This window comes from Pseudochaenichthys georgianus, chromosome 1, assembly GCF_902827115.2.
Source record: "Pseudochaenichthys georgianus chromosome 1, fPseGeo1.2, whole genome shotgun sequence".
Lineage (NCBI taxonomy): Eukaryota > Metazoa > Chordata > Actinopteri > Perciformes > Channichthyidae > Pseudochaenichthys > Pseudochaenichthys georgianus.
In genome coordinates, this window is record NC_047503.1 from 31827992 (window position 1) to 31855673 (window position 27682).

At 41.4% G+C, this 27682-nt stretch overlaps 1 protein-coding gene across 1 annotated transcript; it reads left to right on the forward strand.

The window, feature by feature from the left end:
* Positions 1–6074: 6074 nt before the first annotated feature.
* cygb2 (cytoglobin 2) lies at positions 6075–25707 on the forward strand. The gene is made up of 3 exons (XM_034083542.2): positions 6075–6727; positions 20475–20706; positions 22249–25707. The coding sequence occupies exons 1-3, from the start codon at positions 6534–6536 to the stop codon at positions 22411–22413; spliced, it is 591 nt and encodes a 196-aa protein (XP_033939433.1). The 5' UTR covers positions 6075–6533; the 3' UTR covers positions 22414–25707.
* Positions 25708–27682: the final 1975 nt, after the last annotated feature.

Below are 27682 nucleotides of genomic sequence, written 5' to 3' on the forward strand. Positions count from 1 at the left end.
GTAGACGACTTGAGATCGCGAGCGAATGTATACCCGCAGATCCATTCTCACAGCGTTTATCAACCTTCTTCTTACTCAATATCAAGCCACACTTATTGTTTTTACTTCTTTATTTTAATTGAATAATGTAGGACTTTTGTTGCCGTCAGTTATGGGGAGAGTAGGGGCTCAGAATACTGAAATCTGTATTGTTTAATAGTTTTTTCCTTCTAATTTTGTCTTCTTTTCTAAACCACTGTTATTTACTCAACAATAACACATAATTATCCTTGTGTTTATTTATTTGTTTGATTAATAAACACAAGTTGGAGTCCGTCAGGACCGAGGGTCGGAGCAGCTCATAGTAGCCTTGCTTTAAAGTTTAGAGAATTTTACACCCGGAAGTAAGTATTCTCTCCGCTTCGCTTGACAAACCCTGTGATAGTCCTCAAGCTCTGTGATTGGATGTTTGAGTGTGCGCCGAGGGTTACGCCGAGCGTCGAACCGCACTTTGAAATGGGATGGAACCAAAACTGGATTTGAACGGGTACATTCAGAGGCACATTTTGCAAATATGGCAGTAGCCATCATCATCTTGAGATAAGATATGCTTTATTGATCCCAAGTTGGAAACATTTGCGTTACATCAGCATGTATAACAGTTATAAATATGCAGTGGTGTTTATTTGTAAATCATTTAGTATAATCACACAAATTCTGTGTTTTATTTAATAATTCTGTGTTCTTTATTTATTGAATGTTCAATACCTGACAAGGTCGGAGATGAAAAACTTGGGTCGCAGGTTCCATGCATTACAATCTGACATCTATCAATTATGTGTGTAATTGTAAATGTAACCCTAACCCTAAACCCTAACCACCATTAAACTGTCGTATTCTGCACATTTCTTATACTAGGCCTATCTACATACATCTTATAAGAGTATACTACATATGTATAATATCAGTTAAAATAAGTGCTTAAACATACAATAGTTAACATTGCAGGAAAGCAATATATTAGTACTTTGTCAGGCTTAATATGTATACACCCAAAGCTTTTTTCTTATTCAAAATAAGACCTTAACCTAAAGTATTCTTTAATGTTTAAATAAAGCCTTATTAGTTTGTCTGTCTGTGTCTCCTATTAATATCTAATAATACAAATAGTACATTTCAATAACGTGCTTTAACCACCAGGTGTCCCTTTCTATCAGCTTTGCACCGTTATGGTGTAAATATATACTAATATACTGATTGGATCAAATATAAAAGTCAGCCGAATTAGTGTTGATACTGCAAGGAGACTTAATATTATGAAGAGAAATTGAAGATTTTGTTTAATTGCTGATATATTTATGATCCACGTCACATATTCAGTTTCGGAGGCAGTTCTTCCTATTTGTCTAGATGTCTTCTCATCAGGGCTCTATAAATAGCGAACTACGGCAGATATGTAATATTCAATGCAGCCGAACCGTGTATTACAATGCCGTTATGTGATGACCTCCTAAGAGAAAAGCAAGCAAACTCGGAATAAAGTATTATTTTATTTTTAAAAAATGTTTTCGTATTTCACATTTACATGTTACTTGTTAGACGCTTTTATCCAAAGCGACTTACATACTCAATACTGTGGGCGATCCCCACAGGAGCAATTTGGGGTGAAGTGTCTTGCCCAGGGACACAACATTATGCTGACTGCAGTGGGGTTTGAACCTGTGACCCCCTGATCCGAACACCAAGGCTCTATCCACTACGCCACACGCCTCATCAACAGGAACACATCAACAGGAAGTCCGGTTAAATAAAATGTCCGTGCGGAACAATACCCCAACCCATAGATCCGTGGGTGAATAATGTCAATCACCACAGTACACACATCCCTTCACATTTCAATTTTAATTTAGATTAAAGTATTTCGTGAGGCCTTCTAAAATGTTTTTAAATAGGCAACGCAAACGCAAACGCACAACGGCACGTCCATTAATACAGATACAGATTTCAGTATTCTGAGCCCCTACTCTCCCCATAACTGACGGCAACAAAAGTCCTACATTATTCAATTAAAATAAAGAAGTAAAAACAATAAGTGTGGCTTGATATTGAGTAAGAAAAATGTTGATAAACGCTGTGAGAATGGATCTGCGGGTATACATTCGCTCGCGATCTCAAGTCGTCTACTCTACAACATAGCCTACGTTTAGGGAGCTACAGTGTATAGGCCTATAGAAGCTTATGGACATCCCGGAAAGTTGAAAATGTACGCTAAGGGCCGCCCCCCTTGGGTTGGAAAAAGCTGACACGGCCGCCCCCCCTCTTGCGTTGGAAAAAGCCGACACAGGGGACCTTGACAAAACGTCAACATAGGCCGACCTGGGAGTGAGGATGTGTTGGTGTGATAGGCATTATGAAATGTTATTAATGTTTGTTGATTGTTATGTGTGTACCTAGGGACTGCTGGCATGTAGCATCTCTTCTCTTTATGAGATTAATGTATTTGTTATGTATGGTCCTTGTTCAATAAAGATAATAGCCTACTTTACTCTACCTTAGTATTTCCAAAAATTAACAGAATCAAAATTGCTTGTAAATAATTAGATCTTTCAAAGGTAACATTTTATTCTGAAAATGGTATTGACAGTGGGAATTGATACAACATGAAGGAATTAAAACAACAGATACATATTGTGGTTTAAGGAGATTGTGCATTGACGGTAATGATGACATTGTGATCTATTTCCTCTCTGTAGTTCATCCTCAGCTTCCTTTTTAGTGTCTCCTGCAATCTCCACTGAGTATTTGTGGAGAAGCACCACCTTCTAACACACATCTTTCTATTTCTGAGCGCGTGCCCTCTGACCATTGCAGCTGCACCTCTTCAGCACAAGCATCCGTAACCCCACCTCCCAATTAAAAAGGGCTTTTTTTGGCATGGCATGTTTATGGTGCCAAGTCCTATGAGGGAATATAGCGGATAGAGAAAAGGAATACGACAAAGGGAGATATTATAAGAAGCAGTTGAATGATTATTGGTTTTATAACATTAAAAAACAGCCTTGTATCTGTTACAAAAAGTATCGATGGAATAACTAAGGAATTAATAAGCTGGCTAGAGTCACAAAATATGTACACTTTAGTGCTTTTATTTACAGCCAAAAACTCTGAAAAAACAAAGTTACAAGGATGTCCAGTCCAAAATAGAAAGAAAAAATAAACATTAATATATATACAGCTCTCAGAAATGTAAACAGGTACCTCTCTGCTCTACAGCCAAGACTCACCCAAAATCACTTGTGGACAGAGGTTTATATTTGTTAAGCCCGTCCCCCATAGGCCAATCAACTATACACTTAATTATTGTAATTCTAAATAACTAATGTCTTCAAAATGTATTTCGAAATAATCAAACACCATAAATCAAATAAGTGAACATATACTACTATATCTGACCACTGAAGCCCTAAACAATTACATTGTAATACCTAGAAAATACTGTCACCCATGCCCATGGTATGGTCCAATTGAGCACAGCTGTTTCAATGATTGAGCCTCTACTTAAGGCAGTAGTTATCTGTTGTTCTGTTTCGAACTCCGCAACTGTGAAGGAGAGGGGAAGCAGGTTATTTTGGCACACTGGAAAGCATTGATATATGAAGTATGATTTAAAATAAAACTGTCTTGAATAAAATAATGATTTGAGTTATTATTTTACAAATTTCCAGCAAACATATCAATTTACAAGTTATTGCAGTGCGTGCACTCACCACATGTTTTCTATGAGTTTCCCTGAGTGTGCCTTTTACCATGCCCCTATGCAAATAGTGACGTCTTCATCACAGTATCCTAACAAAGTTTCCCTAGTTTAATTATACAAATGTCATTTAAGAAGCTGCATGGTCATTCTATACACTACACAATCAAATGTAATCTACCCTTCTAATCCAGGAGAGTTTTATGTTTGTCCACAGGTTATATGCTGCCTGATTGTGTTGCCTCATTGCAAATGTTGCAATCTTTCTGTTTTAGCTCATCAGAAGGGGTTAGGATACATTTTTCATAATATGGCTTAGTCATAACGTTTTCAAACCTTAATTTGCAAAACGTAGGGTAGATTGGTTGGGAAAACATCAGTTTTTATGTCAATATGCTGTTTAATAAAACAAAATTAAACAAAATAAAAAGATCAGGCAACTAGTGAAACAGAAACCTGAAAATAAACAAGGTGCACACTGCAGTGGAACCAATCGGGCAGAAAGAAAGAAAATATGTTCCTAAAGTTACATTGAGGTTTTATTTTTTATTTTTTTTAATGTAATTTAAAAAACCTCTGCATGAACACAGTCTGGTGTCTGGCTCCAGTTCATGGCTCCAGTTACTGGAGCGTGTTAAATAGACTGCCAGAGCTACAAAGATTAGATATAAAATGGCAATTTTCCAACCATGTGTGTTCAGTACCAGTCGGAATGACATCGCTCAGACATGGGGCCGACCAACTTTATCATACAGAAAGTAGCGGTGAGTATCACAAGTTAATGCACCTGAGGGCAGGAAGGTAAATTACATTTCGGGGCCTCAGAGGGGAGGCAGCATGACATCGCCATAATCCAGAGATAAGCAGTAAACTGGAGAAATTATATTAGTTTTACAAGTAAGGAGAAAGCTGCTTCTGTAAAAGACAAGGTTTTTCACTTGATATCACAATGTATTAAGTAAGATACTTAGATTATGTCACCCTTTAGCCAAGAAATTAATAGTATTGTTATTTGTAGTGTTTTATCATTAGAGGATGTAAGGTTAAAAAAGGGCACCATGCAGTTCATTAAACCTGCATTCATTGATTTTTCCGGACCCTTTTACGGCAGCAGAACACAGAATATTGACAACACATAAAGCAAAGGCAATCGATACTTTCATAACAATGGATCAAATGGGTGGTTTGGTGTAATGTAAAAGGGGCTTGTGGTAACAAGCCAGTATGGAATATTCACCCGACTGCGATTACCTTCAACTATGCAGAATATTTTTTTGGATCAGTCTTTTCATTTTTGGTCTGCAACCTTTCTGTTTTGGTTAACTTTCATTCCTTAAAAAAAGGAATTAACCTGTTCATCGCTAAATGGCAGATGAGTCCCTAAAGTTTGGATGCATTTAGTCTGCTGTTTTGAGACCAGATAGCTTTCCTTTTCAGGCTACATGTAAGTCCCATGAAACCATTTTGGATCAGTGTTGAAATTGCTTATCTCTGGAAGAAAAAGCGATTACCATTGAAGTGCTTGACTGCCTTCATAGGGTTTTGTTTCTAACCATGTCTTGACAAAATATGAACACCCTTACTCTCTCGTATGATAAACTAGCAAAGCCTCTTACTTTATTATGATATATGTGGGCTGTTATCTATTTGTTTGACATTGTTTTTTCTCCATACAATTATTTTTCACTAGAAATACTAAGGGCAGCTGCCCAAAAAAGTCAGGACGCTTTCCAAGTGGCTTCTCTTGGTTTTCCTCTGGGACAATTGATAAAAACACTGGCTTTCAGAAAAAAAAAGGCCTTATAGGACACTCAAGTTGGATGGGGTTCTACATATTTAATCCATTAAACAATAATTAGAGTAGCTTTTAACACATTTCTCAGTTAATCATTGGACAGAATCAGCAACAAAAAAGCAGTATCATCAGCATAAAGGCAAACTTTATGTACAATTCTTAAAACATATTAGACACATGCAGAGAGAAATATCTCTTCAATAAAAATTCTGGGTTTTGTACATCTGTTTCAATACTGTTTTCCTCTTCAAAAGACAGCATGTAGAAATCCATTCTCACTGCCTTTATGTGAGCACAAACATGTGCGTGTGTGTGTGTGTGTGTGTGTGTGTGTGTGTGTGTGTGTGTGTGTGTGTGTGTGTGTGTGTGTGTGTGTGTGTGTGTAGTTGTAGTTGTAGTTGTGTGTGTAGTTTTGTGTGTGTTGAGGGGGTTGTCAAAGACCTTTGGCTCTGTATATTTCTCCACCCCTCTCTGTCTCTCTCTCTTTATGTTTTCCTCCCCACCCCACTCTCGCTCCATCAGGTCCTCACAACACACACACCACAGCCTCCATACGCCTCATCTCCTCCACCAGCGCGAGAGGATCAGAGAGAGGGAGAGCAGGAGGGACGTGAGGACAACAGCAGCATCCCTGACCAGCATCTCCCTTACTGGGGGAGAAAGGGAGGAAGAGTGGAAAAAGTGAGGAAGGAAGATAAGTTTTCAGTTGGAGGGAGGACAAGTGTGGGAGAGTTTGGACTGAGAGAGCTTGGTGGCTGGTGGGAGGCAGTGGGGGGATCAGGAGCTTAATTTCCCCTTTGTTTTTATTTTCGGCTGTGAGCACCACCTGCCACCTCTCTTCTCCCCCTTCCTCCTCATCCTCTTCTCCGCTCCTCTTCTCATCCCGACTCTCCTCTCCCAGCTCCCGTCGTGGGGTCTCAGCTCTCCCTCACCCTCCCCCCCTCCCTCGCTCCCTACCTCCCCCGGGTGCTGCTGCGAGCCTCCGGGCTGCTGCGCCGCAGGAGGATGTCTCGCAGGGAGTCTCCGCCGCCGCCCTCGCCACCTCCGCAGGTGCTGGGGGTCCGGAGAGGAGAGGTGGAGCCCGACGACCGTCCGGAGCGAGCCGAGCCGCTGTCTGACGCCGAGAGGGAGATCATCCAGGACACGTGGGGGCACGTCTACAAGAACTGCGAGGACGTGGGGGTGTCTGTGCTCATAAGGTGAGCTTTTACCAAAAGATAGTGTGTTAGTTTGTGTAAGCTTCAAACAAAACAACAGATACTTAAGTTGGGTTAAGTTTGGCTGCTGATGCTGATGGAGCTGTCTCTGTTGCTCTGTTTGGATTTAGACGCTTATAATGTATCCTCAATTTGTCTTTTCTCATGCAAATATCTTGAAATGTTATTATTAAACCCTGTCGAAAAATATATTTTGGTTAAAATCTTTATGCTAAAAAAGATTTCAGGAGTTATTGCTTGACTTTCTTATTTGCTGTGACATTGAAGGCTCAGCTTTAGATACATCTACTAAATGAATAGCTGAATGATGCAGATTTTTTTTTTATAATACATGTTAATTTCTAATTACTTAACCAGTCTTTTTATTTTGTGTCCAAATTTAGGCCTAACTGAAATGAGGCTGTAACATTTTTTCACGCAATTATAAAGTCTTATCAATGGCTTAAGGGAATCTTCTGAAATCCTAAGTGCACAGAACACAGAACGTGTGCTGGTGTTCTGGTGTGTTGGTTATTCTGAAGCTTCAGAATTGACCTCTTGACAGGTAAACAGCCTGACTGTTTAAGGGTTGTGTTTGTGACGAGGTTGTTAAGACTACCAGAGCAACAGAACTGACAAACTCTGTTGTGACTTTTTGTATTTTAAAAGTTTGATCCAAAAAAGAAAATTTTGAAATGAATTATTTATGTAACTGATTAAGGCCTATAGTACATTGGTTCTAGCCAATCATTCTTAAACCGATGTGAACACACACACACACACACACACACACACACACACACACACACACACACACACACACACACACACACACACACACACACACACACACACACACACACACACACACACACCCTCAACCTCTCACCAGTAACTGAGCTGTGACAGTGTAGACGAAGAAGGAACATTGCATTCCTGGAGACATATTCCATAATCCACTTCTCCTCACACTTCAGTGTCACAGGAGATTGTAGGAGATTTTGAATTTTATCTCCAATTTATGTATAGAATATACTTTAATAGTCGTTTATTATTTCTTACAAATATTACAAATCTTTGGATATACTGTATGTGTCACGATCTGTCTTTATGGTGTTTTGTCTTGTCTATATCTGTTTTTGGTTTTCTGTCTGCGTTGTGTTTTGTCTTGTTTAGATCTGTCTGTGGTTCCCTGTCGTTAGTTTCCCTGGTGTGTCTGATTACCCGATTGTGTTCACCTGTGGCCCCTGTGTTTTCTCCTCCCTCCTCACCTGTGTCTTGTTTGTGTGATTAGTCTTCTGTGTATTTAAGTTCTGGTTTTTCTGTCTGTCTTTGTCGGTTCGTCTTGTGTATTGGCTTGTCCTCGGTGAGTGTTCTGTTCTGTCATTGTCCTTTTTAGCCTTGAAATAAAGGAATTGCACGTTAATCTGCATTTGGGTCCTACCTGCTTCACACATCGTAACATTACGAACCGACCATTATGGACCCAGCAGACTCAGCCCATTTGATGCGACAGGCGGAATGTCTTGGATACTCTCTGGAGTACATTTTTTATACGTGGAAAGGCGCCTCATCTAGACGGGGTAGAGAGGCTGCATTGAAGGAGGCACGTCAGGAGGTTGCTCGCAAGCCCTGGCTATGGAGCTTGTTGCCCGAGTGGCTTAGGGTTTTCTCCTGTAGCCCTGAGTGCCAGTTTTCATGTTCTGACCCTTTCTTGGGGTCTGGTCTGGCGTTTGGAGGTCCACGAAGTCTCCAAAAGACTCCTAAGAGACGCAAGGCCAGGGTTCCAGCCCCAGTTCCGGCTCCAGAACCGGCCTACAAGGCCATGGATCCATGCACCAGTACCGGCCCACGCAGCCATGCTTCCATTCTCCATTACCTGGCTTACACAGCCAGGGTCCAGGCTTCCGCTCCGCACCCAGCAGCAATGGTTCCGACTCCAGAACCGGTCCCCACAGCCATGGTTCCGGCTCCAGAACCGGCCCATGCAGCCATGGTCCCTGCTACAGAACCGGCCCACACAGCCATGGTCCCAGCCCTAGTCATGGCCCCAGCAGCCATGGCTCCGGCCCCAGCAGCCATGGTTCCGGCTTCAGTACCGGCCCCAGTAGCCATGGTCCCAACTCCAGTTTCTGCTCCAGGACTGGCTCTCCGGCCGACGGCAGCTCCCCGAGGCCTGTCGGCGTACCGACCGACTCCAGCACCTCGTCTCCTGCTGGCTCCCCAGCCGACGCCAGCTCCCCGAGTCTTGTCGGCGTACCGGCCGACTCTAGCACCTCGTCTCCTGCTGGCTCTCCAGCCGACGCCAGCTCCCCGTGTCCTGTCGGCGTACCGACCGACACAAGTTCCTTCTCAAGACCCATGTCAAGTCCCCTCTCGACTTCCCTCTCAAGTCCCCTCTCAAGCTACCTCTCAAGTCACTCCTCAAGTCACCCCTCAAGTCCCCTCTCTAGTCCCCTCTCGAGTCCCCTCTCAAGTTCCTACCCAAGTCCCCTCTCAAGTTTCCTCTCAGGTTCCCTTTCGAGTCTCTTCTCGAGTCTCCTCTCAAGTTCCCTCTCAGGTCTCCTCTCGAGTTCCCTCTCGAGTCTCCTCTCGAGTTCCCTCTCGAGTCTCCTCTCGAGTTCCCTCTCGAGTCTCCTCTCAAGTTCCTACCCGAGTCCCCTCTCGAGTCCCCTCTCAAGTCCCCTCTCGAGTTCCCTCTCCAGTCTCCACTCGAGTCTCCTCTCGAATTCCCTCTCAAGTCACTGCTCGAGTTCCCTCTCAAGTCTCCTCTCGAGTTTCCTCTCGAGTCCCCTCTCGAGTCTCTTCTCGAGTCCCCTCTCGAGTCTCTTCTCGAGTCCCCTCTCAAGTCTCTTTTCGAGTCTCTTCTCGAGTTCCCTCTCGAGTTCCCTCTCGAGTCTCCACTCGAGTCCCCTCTCGAGTCTCCTCTCGAGTTCCCTCTCAAGTCATCTCTCGAATTCCCTCTCAAGTCACTGCTCGAGTTCCCTCTCGAGCCGTCTTTCGAGTCCCAACTCCATGTCCTGAGCCATTGGAGGTCCCGCAGACTCCTCTTCTGCCGGGGATCCTGCCTACCCTGTGTCCTGTGCCGTTGGAGGCCCCGCCGACTACTCTTCTGCCGGGGATCCTGCCTACCCTGTGTCCTGTGCCGTTGGAGGTCCCGCCGTCTACTCTCCTGCCGGGGGTCCTGCCAGTCCTGTGTCCTGGGCCGTTGGAGGCCCCGCCGACAACTCTCCTGCCGGGGGTCCTGCCAATCCTATGTCCTCTTCCATGGGGAATCTTGCCGACAACTGTCCCACCGGCTCTGGTTACTGTCCGGTTAACACCGGCTCCTGCCCGGTCCCCTGAGAGCTGTGGTCTTCGCCCCTCCTCGAACTCTGCCTTGCCCCCGGGCCGTCCGCCCGAGAACCCCTTTTTGAACTCTGCCTTGCCCCCTGGCCGTCCGCCCGAATTCCCCTTTTTGAACTCTGCCTTGCCCCCGGGCCGTCCGCCCGAATTCCCCTTTTTGAACTCTGCTTTGCCCCCGGGCCGTCCGCCCGAGATCCCTTCCTGGTCCTCTGCTTTGCCCCCGGGCCGTCTGCCCGAGATCCCTTCCTGGTCCTCTGCTGTGCCCCTGGGCTGTCAGCCCAGACCCGTCCTCCGGACCCCCTCCACCCACCCTGGTGGCCCTAGTTTTGTGCTTGTTCTTCTGCTTTTCAAATCTCATTTAGTTGTGATTACATTTTAAATTAAATAACAAAGCTGCCAACAAATTACATATCCAGGAATCCATTTTGCAGACTGTGGTTCAAATACATATTCACAGCTTGGATCTTCTTGTAACCAAAGAGAGCAACAGGACCTACACAATGTGTTAAAAATGTGCAATACTAACTGACAGAATATGCACAACCGAAGCCGCAACTAATGATCCTTTTAATTTTGCTTGACAAAAGACTCAAATGTAAATCAAAATTGTTGTAGTAATTGCTAATTGAGTCTCTAATTGTTTCTGCACTTGACATTTTCATTATTCTATCTATGTGCTGCACAAATAGGGTGATTATGAACAGTTGACTGGCAGTTACCCAACATAACCTGAGGCTGACACTCAGTCAAAGTCTTGCACGGTCTCGATCCTTTTCTTGAGATCAGAGCATATTAAGTGAACTGTGGTTTCATTTTCATGTCAATCTGAGCCTGGATGCATGGAGAGAATAGACAATAGCCTCAGTTCATCTAACCAATGCATACAAATACAATTGCACCAAAAGAGCACCCCAGGCGTCCACAGAAACGGTGCATCTGTGAAGACAATCAAATCCTGCTTACATTGACTCAAATAGTAGTGTTGTAGTGACAGTGATGATGGAAGGATTTAAGCACATTTTCACCAAGCTAATTAACCAAAAAAGAATTAATGCAAGGTATTTTATAACATTATGCATTTATGACAGAGCTTAGAGCAGGGCACACAAATGGGATTGCTTTCATGTTAATGTTCATGTCTCTTAATCACTAACGATACACATTTCTACAAAACATGGTTAACCTTCATACTCACTTTTGGGACCAGTTTCCTTTTCTCGTTTATGTTTTCTACTGTTGATACCTCCTGAGGGTAGATTGGATTCTCAGCAGATCGACATAGCGATGGCATGTGAAACAGCTGTGACATCATCTTTATGTTAGCATGGCTACTGGTGTGCAGGATGTCCTGTTTCTAGTGAAAACTCTGTCAGAAAATTTCCCCTCTTACCCTTTTTTAGTCTACTGGCTTATTTCCTGAAGCCTATGGGTACATGGGTACATGTCTTTTAACTCTGAAAATACCAAATGCATAAAAAAGGGTTTGTCTTAATGAGGCTTTTAACAGTTATTGCCTCTTAAAAATCGGGAAAAACACTAAAAGCATGCTGTCTCTCTGGAGTTTCTCCAAAACAACCAAAACACACACATTTACATTAGGTTATTATCTGTGATCTACTTTTGATAATGCAATATCTAGTGTAGTATGTTTTCACTGGCTAGATACAAACTCAGAGTTGTTGCAAGAACACGGGGGCCCCCAGGGCTCTGTGCTCAGCCCCCTCATGTTCATGCGAGACGCTCATGACCACTGTCTGGAGAGAACTGAGTTGTGAAGTTAGTAACCAGATTACAAACAATAAGGAGACTTCATATTCACATAAACAACCTTAGACAGAACGAATGACTGACCACTGATTTTAGATAAAAGGAAGTTGTCTACAGGGGAGCTGCCTTTCTTGAGCCGTGAGACTCCTAAACTCATCCTACAGTATAGTCTTTATTACAAAAAGAGTTGTTATTCTTAGTTTTTTTTTACTTAGAAAAATTGCACTATAACTGCATTTCGTTTCACATCCCTATGTTGTACAATGTCATTACATTATAGAAGTTAAGATATGTCTCAACAAAACTAAAAACAAGCGGATGGCGCTCTAGGATTTATCATCTGGGGAACAAGAATATATTTACAAAATATAATAGCAATCTATCTCATTTGAATCAATACCATAGTAGATCTTCTTGAATCAATGTTATTTGGGTTATGTCTGTATGGGTTTGCAGAGTTGTGAAAAATACGTCCTTGAAGTACCGAGGCTCAAGGTTGTTCATGGTACTCCGAAGATTTATAAAAACCCTTACTGTGTAATCTTACTGTGATTAACAACCTTAACTAATGGGGCTGCTTTGGCTTTGATTACTTCATTTAAATGCAGAGTCAGGTGCAAGAATGTGTTCAGAGCTCTCCAAAGTACTAAACACCAGCACTCCTCTCACACGAGGGGGGACAAAATGTTTCTCACCATGCCTTTAGAGAGATGTAAGATTAAAGTTCTGAGACATACTTGGAACATGCAGTCACTGTGGTCTCCGTATTTTTACCCCCATTAGAAAATACTTTGTGCATTGGTACTCCGCATGTGAAGAATATATTCTCATCACAACTATAACTGTGTCTAAAAGCTGTATCCATATGTCGATGTTTTACCATAGACCATCTCTTTAATGTTTACTTGAAGTATTTAACCATAGGTGATAGCATTGTCAATAAAGCTAGAAAATGGAAGGAGAACTTGCAGCGGCTCCATAGCTAAAAAACGTGTGAGTTAAATGCCTGCCAGACCCGTTGACTGTGTTATATGATACAATTCAAACATAGAGAACAACGTACATTTGACAACGATGTATTGTTCTTCTCATCAAACTTCAATGTGTATTCGATATATAAAGTGAGTGAAGTTAGCCTCACAGTTGGAGTCTTTAAGTTAAAAATGTTGAGGGCACATTAGGGTGGTCCTTAGTGCCATGTACATTTTCGAATTAATTTATTTTAAGCTCCAACCACCGGAATTCGTTATGATAGTCAAGAAAACTCTCCTGGTGAATTGTATTCATATTCCAACAACAGTTACCCCTCCCTCATCAACCTTGAAGTTTAGCCTCACGTACGGTGGTCCTTAAAATTGAAAGTCGGAAAGTCTAAGCTCCAACCCCCAGAATTCATTCTATTAGTCAAGAAAACTCTCCTGGTGAATTTTTTGCTCAATGTGACAACATTTACCCCTCCCTCTTGAAATCTTGATATAACAATACTTGCTTTATTTTTTAGTGATAAAGGTTTTATTTATATGGATATTGGAGAAAACAAAAGGCTAATTCCTAACAACACACGTTGTCAAAGTCGTATGTAAAGGGAAGAAAAAACGCTGCGACTGAACAGTATGCCTAATCAGCACCGCAGGGGTCTGGACAGCTCCACATTAGGCTAACCATGGGTAAATAATTTATTTGGGTTGAATATAGTTTGCTATATACAGTGTGAACTGTAAGGATAACCAATGTATGTTAAAGCAGAGTAAAGTGTGTCACGTAATGGAGCTGGAAGCAAATGAACAGAGGATGGTCCTTACTACAGCAGCTTCAAATCCAGGTATGCTGTATGATGTCCTTTTTGTTGTTCTGTTTATGTTTTTATGTTTCATGTGGAACCTACTTGAGCAGGTCTCCCTTGAAAAAGAGATCAATGATCTCAATGGGATACACCTGGATAAATAAAGGTTTGAAATGAAAATGAAATGAGGTCTCCCAATTTCAATGGCTGTTCAACAATTAAAAGGCAAAAAGCTTGACAAAAAATGCTAATAAATAAAGAAATGTCAAATACTTTTTCTATAACAATAAGACACAATTCAATTTCTGCCTTTGTTAGACCTTGATTGGAGTTCCTACAAGATAAATATTCAAACAAATGTTCTCCGCCTCTGCAGAAAATCAACTAATCAGTGCTCTCTGGCTGACAAACGATATAAGCCGTTATAAATCAGTCTGGCTGATTTGGTCATTGTGATCGTAAGTTTGATGTGAGATGGGAAGCATCCTGCATATAAGTCTGATGTTCTACACACCCACCCATATCCATTAACCCCATCCGTCTATCCTCCACTATCACTTTCTGCTTCACTGTATAACAACTACATTACTTTCTGTGATGGTATAAACAGTGGCACTGGATGTAAACGCTGTGTTACATAATCTCCCAGGAACCAAACCCCTTGTTGCAATCCTTAAAATTGGCTTTTTTTTTAAGAGAACATACTTCCTATTGGTAAACCATTCAAATATTGAGTGTTATAGGATACACTTGAAAGGATAATAGGGAGCTTTGGATAACAAAAAAAGCCTGTTGCATATATTATTTTAATGTACTGTAAACCCATGCCGTGGCTATAGGGGATTTAGCCTTTATCACTCTAACACAAGCAGACAGGCACAAAAAGAAGAAGTCTTTTTTTTATTCAAAGGAAACATCAGAGCAGCGATTGTTTTTTTAAAGCTCTGCAGTTAAGTATGTCTGTGCAGAACAAAAGCTACTAGACAGTCTGTATTATTGCTGCTACAGAGGAAAATAGTGTGCACCGTGTATTGTGACAGCTGGCAGAGCCAAGCTAGGGGTGCTAGAGGCGAGCTGAGCCTTTGTAGGTCTAGCATGACATAGGATCTGGGGGATGAGGATGTAGTGAAGCCAGCCGCCGAGGGCCAAACTCCAACTAGGATGTAACTGTACTGTACGAGCAATTCCAGTCAGCTGGAGCACTGACAAGAGTTAAAGTGGGTCAGAGCAAAGTGTGTGTGTGTTCACATTTAAATCCATCTGTTGTTCAGTCAGTGTTTGTTTGTATGTCTGTAAATGTGTAAAGCTCTGAGTGAACAGTTTGCATTGCTATCAGTGGAAACTGACAATACTTAATCTGCAAAGTTTCTCACTTACTCCTTTAGCTAAGCTTGTGGAAACGTTCTTATTGCTTTGGCGTGTGCTCCTCCCTCCCTCTTACTGAGCTGCTGTGAGCTCACAGCCCACTGTGATAAAAGCTGTCAAACCCCTGAATTAAAACAAATCCCACTACACGATTTACATTGTCTTTGTTTATCTCTCCTCTTACATCTACCAGGGTGGTTTAAGAATGGAATGTACTACTTCACCTAAAATAGGCCTATCTCTCGTTGTACAGACACAAGTCCTTTGTGAGTTTTGAAAAGCTCTTACTGTAGGGGAAGCTTGGTTAATTTCACAGACAGTATATAACTCTGGATTACAGTATAACGGGGGGAAACTGTTTTTTTTGGGGGAAATTTTGAGCTAAACTGTGAGAATATGACTTTGATGTTCCAAACTAATCCAGCAGGAATGTCTGCAAGCGTGATTCTAGATGACTTGCTGAGCTCAACAGTGTTTTAGGGCAACCCTTTATTGTTTTGCTGCAGCCCTGTTGCTGTCAATTCACTGGCTCATTTCAAATTCAAATGTTTTGTTTCACTTCATAATGATTCAAACCTTGTTTCATTTCAGTTTCAAGACTACCGACGAGATGATGATTCTGAAATGAATCTCGTTGGACGTAAAGGTTGCATTACCACATGGTTTTATCAGGAGAAATATACACCTGCTGCTCTCAACAGTGATCGTTGATTACGTTAACGTGGATTTGATTACATTTATGCAAGAAGGCAAACAATCAGTATAGTTCCGTGAATTTATCGAATGGAAAAATATTACACAGCTTTTTAATATGCTTCAGTGGGTTTCTTTCTGAATAAGCCACTGGCATAAACAGCACCAGACATGATGGAAATTAAACTCGGCTCTTCAGCACACCTGCATCCGATTAAACTCAATCTTAACCATCAGGGTTCATCAAGGCTACCGCACTGTAAGAGATTCTGCCGGCACTTCTTCCCACACTGATGGTGTGTGTGTGTGTGTGTGTGTGTGTGTGTGTGTGTGTGTGTGTGTGTGTGTGTGTGTGTGTGTGTGTGTGTGTGTGTGTGTGTGTTTGTGTGGGTGTGCGTGTGTGTGTCTGTGTGTTTATAGAAGGACGAAAAAAACGACTTATCGGTAAAGAAATAACAACAGCAGAATTATCATTTACTGTATGGCATCTGTACATTTAAAAGCCTCGGGATATCATTTGCACAGAACGTTGTTTTGATGAGTGTGAAAGAGAGGGACTTTGCAGCCTCCAGCTGTTCGTTTCTTGGGTAAATTCTCATTTGTTAAGCATGAGTTCCCACGTGCTTTAGTCAAATGTTGTGATGCATACATGGTTCCCATTATAATATATCTTCGCTGGCTCTATTATGGGCTTCTGAAGAGATTTGTCGCATTTAAGCAGACTAGATGTCATAGCTGTCTGTTGTTATTGGGTTTAATACCAACAACTATTGAAGAACGAATAGTAACAACAATGTTAAGCAGTGCTTGTTGTTTGTGTTATGTGTTTGTGGTCCTAATGATCTCGCCTCTCTTGTTAGCAAATTTGCTTCCAAAACACAATACATTTTCCTACCTATCTTCACAGCAAACAATAAAAAGAAAAAAACAACAACACTTTGAATAAAAAAAGCAAACCCTACAGTATACTATATAAATAATGATTTATTTGTGGAATGATTTAGCTTCATTAAAGGGAGCACTGTTTTGTTTGTTGGACTTAGTTCGATCAGCGTCTAACCATAGCTTACAAATTATAGCCGTAGTAGAGATTTCCTGCTCAACCAACCAGATCATTTAAGAAACAAAACAAGAATAAAAGTCTACATTTATGCTAACAGCTCTGTGAAACTACATAGACATGAATGCTTTAAGCTAAATATTAATATAGCTACAATGAATGTGGTAATGTCAAGTTTTGCAGGTATTTGTAATTGACAATAGCAACAGACCAACAACGATGGTCGCCAGATGAAACGTCAGAAAAGTAATATTGAGGGGAACAAGGATGTCTGTCCAATTTTAATGACATTACAACTACTGTAACAGTTGTCGAAACACTTTACTCAAAACCAAAAATATCAACATAATGGTGGCACAGGAGGAATGGTAAGAGGATTACTAATGTTATAAGGACTTTTTGGGCATTCCTGTGGAGGTTGGGGACATTGAACCAGAGTGGTCGGTGTTCAAAGCCTCTATTGCCGAAGCCGCGGCGGGGAGCTGTGGTCTCAAGGTCCTAGGTGCCTCAAGGGGCGGTAACCCTCGAACCTCCTGGTGGTCAGGGAAGCCGTCCGACTGAAGAAGGAGGCCTTCAGGGATTTGTTATCCCGGGGGACTCCCGAGGCAGTTGCAAGGTACCGACAGGCCCGAAGGGCAGCAGCCTCAGCCGTAGCCGAGGCAAAGCAGCGGGTGTGGGAGAAGTTCGGAGAAGACATGGAGAAGGACTTTCGGGCGGCACCAAAGTTGTTCTGGAAAACTGTCCGACACCTCAGGAGGGGGAAGCAGGGAACCATCCAAGCTGTGTACAGTAAGGATGGGACGTTGTTGACCTCAACTGATGGAGTGTTGGGGCGTTGGAAGGAACACTTTGAGGAACTCCTGAACCCGACAACTCCGCCCTCTATGTTAGAGGCAGAGCTGGAGTATGACGGGGGATCAACACCAATCTCCCGGGGGGAGGTCACTGAGGTCGTCAAACAACTACACAGTGGCAAAGCCCCGGGGGTGGATGAGATCCGCCCGGAAATGCTGAAGGCTCTGGGTGTTGAGGGACTGTCATGGTTGACACGTCTCGTCAACATTGCGTGGAAGTCGGAAACAGTACCGACGGAGTGGCAGACCGGGGTGGTGGTTCCCCTTTTTAAAAAGGGGGATCAGAGGGTGTGTGCCAATTACAGAGGCATCACACTACTCAGCCTCCCCGGGAAAGTGTACTCCAAGGTACTCGAAAGGAGGGTCAGGCCGATTGTCGAACCTCAGATTGAGGAGGAACAATGCGGATTCCGTCTTGGTCGTGGAACGACGGATCAGCTTTTTACTCTCGCAAGGATCCTGGAGGGGGCCTGGGAGTACGCTTATCCGGTCTACATGTGTTTTGTAGACTTGGAGAAGGCGTATGACCGAGTTCCCAGGGAGTTACTGTGGGAGGTGCTGCGGGAGTATGGGGTGAGGGGGTCTCTACTCAGGGCCATCCAATCTCTGTACTCCCAAAGCAAGAGCTGTGTCCGGGTCCTCGGCAGTAAGTCGGACCCATTTCCGGTGAGGGTTGGCCTCCGCCAGGGCTGCGCATTGTCACCAATCCTGTTTGTAATATACATGGATCGGATTTCGAGGCGTAGTCGTGGGGGAGGGGGTCTGCAGTTCAGTGGACTAAGGATTGCACCACTGCTTTTTGCAGATGATGTGGTTCTAATGGCTTCATCGGTCTGCGACCTGCAGCACTCACTGGATCGGTTCGCAACCGAGTGTGAAGCGGCTGGGATGAGGATCAGCACCTCCAAATCTGAGGCCATGGTTCTCAGCAGGAAACCGATGGACTGTCCACTCCAAGTAGGGAATGAGTCCTTACCCCAAGTGAAGGAGTTCAAGTATCTCGGGGTCTTGTTCTCGAGTGAGGGAACAATGGAGCGTGAGATGGGCCGGAGAATCGGAGCAGCGGGAGCGGTACTGCAGTCGCTTTACCGCACCGTTGTGACGAAAAGGGAGCTGAGCCAGAAGGCAAAGCTCTCTGTCTACCGGGCCATTTTCGTTCCTACCCTCACCTATGGTCATGAAGGGTCATGACCGAAAGAACGAGATCGCGGATACAAGCGGCCGAGATGGGTTTCCTCTGCCGGGTGGCTGGTGTCTCCCTTAGAGATAAGGTGAGAAGTTCGGTCATCCGGGAGGGACTCGGAGTTGAGCCAATCCTCCTTCGCGTCGAAAGGAGCCAGATGAGGTGGTTCGGGCACCTAGTTAGGATGCCACCTGGGCGCCTCCCTATAGGGAGGTGTTCCAGGCACGTCCAGCTGGGAAGAGACCAAGGGGTAGACCTAGGACCAGGTGGAGGGATTATATCTCTTCGCTGGCCTGGGAGCGCCTTGGGATCCCCCAGTCAGAGCTGGTTGATGTCGCCAGGGAAAAGAAAGTTTGGGGCTCTCTGCTGGAACTGCTACCCCCGCGACCCGACCACGGATAAGCGGGAGAAGATGGATGGATGGACTTATCCTCTGGGGACTCTAAATGTCTGTAGAAATCGTTGTCCCAATCGATTTAATAGATGCTAAGATATTTTACAGGATAAGAAAACATTTTTGATCTGCTGATAGCACTTTAAAAAAAAAAAATGTTATTATTATTTTTTTTTACTTTGTTATAATTATTCATTTGAGTTAGAAAAAAAAGGAAAAAAGAGAATATATATATATATATATATATTATTGTTGTATGTTTTTGTTTCTGACATGTTCAATAAATTGACTAAAAAAAAAAAAAAAGATAAAGTCAAAGTATCACCAATCCAGTATTCATTCTCTGGGGAGCATGCATTTATGCAGAAGAAATAATCACAAAGGCAACACTTGATCCCTTTCCATGAGACATTTACACTACAGGATCAGGCTCCTGTAGGTGACCCATGTGTCCGAAAATATGTTTTTTATTTCAGTAAACCGAGCCATGCATTCAATATTTCTCTCCAGTGATTCGTCTCATCTGTGATATTTTTCCATTTTCCTGTGAATGTCTGGAGTATGAGACAATACATGCAGCCACTGGTGACGAGATGGCTGTGTATGGTAACTCCAATCCTGTGTGGCAAGCCATTATGCATCATTATGTACCATGATATTGGTCCAATCGATTGAAATATTCAACTTGTTATCTGTAACTTGAAAATGATACTGTTAAATACAAACCTTTGATTACAAATGTAGAGTACATATGAAGTTGGTTGTGTGCACTGTTGATAAATGAGGCCAAACAGTAAAGAAGACAAGCCATGCTGTGTTTTACACCATTGACCAACTGTCCTCACTTCTGTTGTTTCTGGCTGTTCCTCCTCAACAGCCTCTTCTCCTCCTACATCTCTGGTGGTGTTTACAGAAAACATAAAATTACATGTTTGCTTCTATAATAATGCATGTTTTCAATTATATGAACTAATCAATCTGAGAGTTATGTATAAGGTGGCCCATTTAAGAAGGCCTATAGCAATATCATTAGTGTTGCAGGTATTTGGTCACAAACAAATTATTGGATAAAAGAAACAAAAATGCCAACCTCATTGAGGAACTAGAAGATGGTCCAAGGGATCACACAGGTCATCAGGATGCATCCTCTGGGGACAATGTCTGTACAATTTTAAATCCAATACATCTGATGTTTGATCGGATATTTCAGTTTGGTGCAAAGTGGTGGAGCAACAAGCTGATATTGCAAATTAGCAAATGATCTTTCACGTTCTTTCTTTTAACTAAAGTGTATTTGCCTCCTTAGGTTCTTTGTCAACTTTCCATCGGCCAAACAGTACTTCAGCCAGTTTCACGACATGGAGGATCCAGAGGAGATGGAGCGAAGCAGCCAACTTCGCCACCATGCCTGCAGGGTGATGAACGCCCTCAACACCGTGGTGGTAAACCTCAACGACCCTGAGAAGGTGACGGCAGTGCTGGCCTTGGTGGGGAAGGCCCATGCTATCAAACACAAGGTGGAACCCATGTACTTCAAGGTAACTTCAATAATGTATCCACTATCTGATGCTATTAGACTCTTTTACATAGTGAGTCTGTGATTACAAGTTACCCTTTAAGTATAACAATCAGATATACAAATAATGCAATTAAACTCTATACACAAAAGTTTGATCAGACGAGTAATGTATTATGTGTAATGCTAATTGACAGAAGAACGAAAGTTGAATGAGATGAAAAAGAAAAATGTCCAGTGGTGAGTGGCATATATTCACTAACAAATGACTTCATATTTCTTAGCTATATTCTGTCAAATTGTAAATAAACATAGATCATGTATAGTCATAGCATATTATAATTAAAGAAAAAGTAAGCTATGAATGCAGTAAAATAATCAAAGTAGATACATTCATTAGAATAACTTTATTATCAGACCTAACATAAAGTGCTGATTAACTGTAGAGGGAGGAAAGACGGAGTCATCAAAACATTTAAAATCCAATTTAGTCCATATATTTTTCAATGTGAAACTATGATTATTAGACATGATTCCCTCTTCATCTGATTGAAAAGAGGAAGTCATTTAAAAGTCGTCTGCAGTTGGTTCTTAAATGCAGCTGTGAAGTGGAAACATTACCTCCATTCAAGCATCCCTCCACCAGCTTCCAGATGACTGCGCTTTAAGATTTAAATGATCACGTTAATAATTAAACGTGACACTGATATGGCCCAGTATGTATTCCCTGAACCCTAACCCTAACCTCATACTGTACGTACTGTACAACGGTGAACCTCTGTTATATACATTTTTTGTGTTTATGCTCAAAGAATCATCATTAATAGAAATGGATGATTAATTAATACTTTCAGGCGGTTTGTTACACAAATACACAAAAAGACCTGAGGACTTTTTTATATCAGTCTGAATATCGAAATAAGATACTGAATATCTTCTGGAACTCATCACAAAAAAAAAAACTGGCTATAAAAGAATAAATGTAATGAATTTAGTTGCATCCTAAATCATCATTTGTCCAGCTTCTGCACATTTGCAAATGATTGTGCTTAAGGATTAATTCCTTTGAACTTCTAAATACACGGACCTGCTTACAGGCACCTGTCGCAGCTTTCAGCCACATCTCAAGGGTTTTTATAATGATCTGATTCTTTTCCATTGTCATTTATTTTTCTTCAGATTGACCAAAGTGAATATTCTGTCAAACACTACTGCATTTCTACCAAATTTAAATCCACATTTCTTCCTCATTTTTGCTTTCTTTTCTTTCCTCAATAGTGTTGTCAATTCTCTCTCCTTTTTCCACTTTCATTCCCTTTGTTCAGCATGCCCACCCACTGCTTTCATGCCTTTTCCGGTTATCATTTTCAATTCTCACCTGCCTCGCCTCATTTTCTGTCAAGGCAAATTGGATTCTTTATTTCCGACGCTCCAGTGTTACTTTACATTACTCTCTCTTTCGACCACATGATCTTGGTAGCCACATATTCCCACTCTTTCAATCTCTTGCTATTTTTCTCTCTCCATGTTAATCAAGTTTTTTTCTCACCCTCCTTCCTCTCAGATCCTGAGCGGTGTGATCCTGGAGGTGATGACTGAAGATTTCCCAGAATTCTTCCCGGTAGAGGTGCAGATGGTGTGGACCAAACTGATGGGGGCGGTGTACTGGCACGTGACGGGGGCCTACACAGAGGTGGGCTGGCTCCAGGTCTCCAGCTCGGCAGTGTGAAGAGTTTGGAAGTAGAGAGGGGTAAAATAGTTATAACTTGCAAGGAGTTCTTTGAGGATGGTTTCACAGACATGGACAAGATAAACGTGGTAATCCGTGCAACTCTGTACTTTATCTTGGTGGCATTCTAGGTGCTAAGCCTTCATTGCAGTGGTGTTTCTACATTACATAGCCCAGATATCACCTGGACACCAAACCATGTAGCCAGGAAACATTTGACTTTTCTTCTAGTAAAGTTTTAGCCAGTGTAAGAGGTACTTTTTGTCTATGTTTATAGCAGGGAAGCTATGACTGCTAATGCTAACTATCCAGTTTGTCTACTGTTTAATTGACAAATGACCCTTTGCTAATCCCTGCCTCCCTTAGTTACTGATGCTAGGCCCTTCAAGCTTTTAAATCTAGTAACATATTCGGTGTACGTGGAAATCAGCTACATACTGTATAATGCTGAAAGGCTGAAGCTACATGTCCTTAAAGTAAACACACATCACATTGTAACACTTGTTTTTCTTGTATTGTATCACATCTGTATACACTAGTTCTAGCATTGAGGTACCCTTATATTAAAAAGTAATAATAAAACATTATTATAAGGAGAAAAAACCCTGGGATACTTTATATGTAGACTAATGAGATAGTTAGCTTAACATGCTAGAACTTGAAGTGTAGGTTTGAGCAGACAAACAAAATATGTATCTCGTGTACATTTATACTATCTGAGTGCTGTTTATACTATCAAAAGCACCCTCAAAACTCTTCATAAGCTATATAGCTCTTACTACATCTTTATGCACTCTGTTTTGGCATCCAATGAAAGTACATTTCAACAGGCCTGATGTGTGTAGTTACAGCTAACATTATATGTTGGACATAGTAGTTCACGGTAATGCTAGGGTTTTACTGAACAGTCAGCTGGGGATGGCAGAAACAGAAGTTTATTTTCAAGAAGATGTAGCGGATTATGGCTTTACATGATGAGTTCATTTCTGTGGAAACCTTTCTGTGGAAACCTTTAGTGAGCGAAGCACCTCCTGGCTAAGCCACACATATGAATACACCTTATGATATTTTGAAGAAGAGATTAAGAATTGTGTAGACAGGAAGTGATTTTTAAGCTCTGGGAGGGTGCAGGTAGTTGTTAAAGCCCCGGCTATGGGACCATGAAGCTGCTGACTGTTAATAGTTCCTCTTTGTGTCCTACTAAAGTATATCCTCATGTTTAGGGGAACCGTGCCCCTTTCTCTCTCTATTGATGCATTGCGTGCTCTTAATGTCTTGTTTAACTTAACTGAGGTGTTGTTTGTATAAGTGTACAGTGGGCAAGTGTGCATACTCTTCTGCCTTTGTTTACAACTCATGACGCGTCCTTCTGTTGACGTGTTAAACAGGGCTGTTTTTTATTTGCTAAAAGTCTAGCAACAATGCTTTGATTTTCCTTTTGCTTTTCACTTTCATTACACGCTACCACTGTAAAAGGGCGATGGAAAAAATCAGCAGGTGGTCACAATCATCAACTGCACACGTACACACTCACACAGACAGGCTATAAGACCTTCCCTGTGATAATATTTACAGGCCTGTCAGTTAGTTTACTTCTTCTAACCCCCATCAGAGAGACAAGAGGCATTAAAGGCTCCATTAAGGGTTTTAGAAAGTCCCTCTGGAGGTCTACTGGAAAACATGTCAGCTTTAGAATTGCCATCAGTCTGTTTTACTTAAATCTCTGACCCATCTTACACAAGAAATTATATCTTACATCTAAACAATAATGCAACCTGCATACTGACAACATTCTTCACCTGACCTAACCTTCGTCACTGGTGCTTCAGTAATCACAGTCTTTGGACTGCATGCTCTCCCACTAGCCGTTCCCATCTGCAAGTCTCTCTGGTCAATTTCCAAACATACACGGCAAATCTGTTTAGGATGGACATTTGATCCAATCTTCAGTTTGCATCTGCTCCAGTGACGTGCTGTATCTCCCATTTGACCCAGCTTGGCATCGGCATCTGGCATTAATGAGGAGGTAACGAGTCTCCTCTCCTCCTCATTTGGTCGTTCATCTACTGTCACTTCCCATTGCCTCTGTTAGGACCACGTCAGCGTGAACAAAAAAAATGATGACAGGATAGATGGTCTGAAAACTGCCACAACACGACAGCCATTCACAACAATGCTTGATCAACATGTCTTTGATTTAATTTAAACATTTAAATAATGTATCCAAAAACCTTTCCTTCAAAAACAGCTTCGCTTTGGAAACCAGAAAAAATAATGGCATCCCCAAGTTGTACATTTAACTTAATCTTTAAAGTAGGCCAAGTGGAATATTATAAACGTATCATCATCAAGAACAGCTTGTTTCTGATTGCTTTGTGTCATGCATATAAGAATTGCGAGTTTAACCAAAACTGCCATTTGTTGTTGCTCACAAAACCACTAAGCTCTCCTTCTGTACCGACAGTAAATGCAATGGGATATAAATGCTTCTTATTTAGGGTTGTAATTATTTATTTGCTAATTAAACATCCCATGTGATTTTGTTTACATCCCCTTCCAAAGTCTTTCCATGATTACACTTTGTCGTCTGGATAACTCTTGCTAACTGGAAATATTGAAGATTTGTTTCTTTATCGAAAAGCATCACATTTATAGACTCTTTTCACAGCAGACCGTGATATTTTGACTTTTCATAGAGGAAAAAGCACAGGGGGAACTAATACCATTAACGATGACTCAATTCCTGAAGACATTGCTTTACATTTTGATTGCAATTTTAGTATTTCATATTTATTAAAATGGTTCTAGTGTGAGCTACATTAAATATCGAGAAGTGTCCCTTCTGAAAACATGAACAACTTAATATCTTGTTATCTTGACAAAACGGTTTCCTTGAGATAGGGAGAACATGACCATGGAATTAAAAAATCCTGAGAGAACACGATATTTTTACTTTGGATCATGATAAGAGGATTAAAAATAATAATTGCGACTACAGCCAATCTTCAATACCTGCAATAACTGCCTTTCACATAAAACACAAATTCACTAAGAGCTCCCTTTAAACAAGTTCCTCTGTTGTTATAGTGTTGTGAGCCAATAAATGGATAAAAATACACAAAGGAGTCAAACAAACCTCAAAGTAAACTATCTCCACTTTGACTCAAAAAGCCGTCGAGGCAGTAAAGCTGTTGTCAGTCATAAATGATCCGCTTCAAAATATACACCAGTCCTATTCTTTGCCCGACTTCTGACGTCAGCACACACACACACACACACACACACACACACACACACACACACACACACACACACACACACACACACACACACACACACACACACACACACACACACACACACACACACACACACACACACACACACACACACACACACACACACACACACACACACACACACACACACACACACACACACACACACACACACACACACACACACACACACACACACACACAATTATGTGCAGACACATCCCAATATAGCTAACTTGCTTTCTTTACGGCTTTTCTCACAAACACATATGGTCTTGCATTTAATTGGTGAGTTGGGCATGTCCTTGCATGCCAAGTGTACTACAGCAGCACTTAATCCAAAATCCGCTCATTAATTCATTTCACATGTTTTCTTTTAGCAAATAAGGGCATCACAGCATATATGAAACGTGAAAAGTGTTTTTGTTGTGAAATGTTTCTGTTTATCAGTTGAAAAGTTAGGACTTTATATTTTTCTAAATATATCTATGAGAAGGATTATATGTATTTGAATACTGTATGAATATGTCATTGTATACTGCGTTGTTGGTGGGAGCGAGTGCAGTGGCTTCGTAGTGTTTTGAGCATGTTGCACAGCCTACCACACACCTGTACCTTCACAGACCTGGTGAAAAGAATCATGACTATCAATAAAATATACTTAAATTTGTCTCTGTCTGAGTTTTTGCATATTTAAAAACGACTATTTCAAATAAATAATTCCGATTAATGTTTTCACTTCATAAAACCAGAAAGTATTACATGATCTGAGGTCAATGTTCGGGCTTAAATTAATCAGACATTTCAATCAAATGAAGTTATTTAACAAAAGTTGTTCAAAGGCAATTGGATTCCAGTCCATTCCGTGGTCGTTTATTTTATTAGATTTATACATTTCACTCACTTTTTGTCCAGAGTGAGATTTATGTCTACTCCTGTCTCACCAAGAGAGACCATGCAGGCTAAAACACTTCAAATGTGTTTCACTGTTTTTATGTCTAGCAGCATTTTAAAGGGATTAGAAACTATAATGTTACTGCAACTATTATGCATATTCTTCAATATTTTTGAAAGAGGATTGCATTTTCTTTTTGGATATCATGAAATCATAATTGGGGAACACAATCATGGTCATGGTTAAAACAAACACATTATGCTGTGTCCCCACTCAAAAGTCTCATGTTCATACATTGTTTAAGGAATATTAGAAATATAAATGACCTAAAATGTAATAAAAGTGAATCAACAGAAGAAAATAACTTTTCAGATTGAACTGTAAATTGGGAACAATCATTCTCTGTTTGTCCTGTACTGTAAACTAAAAATATTACCAACATTTGATGATTGACAAGAACTGAGGGTGTGGGAAAGACAATGTGGGGCTAAAAAAAAAAATACTGCTTCCCCTTAAGAGGTCTGGATGGTTTATTACATAGCAGACGATATCAGAAATATATTGTTAAAAATGTTGTTCTTAATAAACAAGCCGTATAATAAAAGCAGCTCTCTGTCACACATGAAGCCGGTGCAAAGAAAGCTGGTGTGTCGTGTAGGCGTCATTTGCGCTGGGGACATGTCACCATCACTTTTTGAAATGGCAAATTTTGTCCCGACCACTTTTTAAAGTATAACTTTAAAGAAAAATAGCATGCACAAAGAAATGTAATAAACAAGAACACTGGTTTAGTGTCAAGACGTGCACACATTTTAGTAAACTTTTAATAGAAAATGTAAAAAACAAGCTCTGCTCCCTCTTTGCAGCAGCAGGGTACAGGCACTTAAAAAAAGGTAATGTCAACTAAAAGTAATTCCTCCTTACTCTACTGACTTTAAAATTACCCAACAAAATGCTTGCAGTAAGTTGTTTGGCCTGTTTGCCTGAATTAAATGTGGTCTTTTCGTTTTAATTTATTAAAGTACCAGTTTTCTTTTAACATATAAGCCAACATGTTCTACCAAACTGGGGATTCAAAGCCACGTCTCACAGAAAA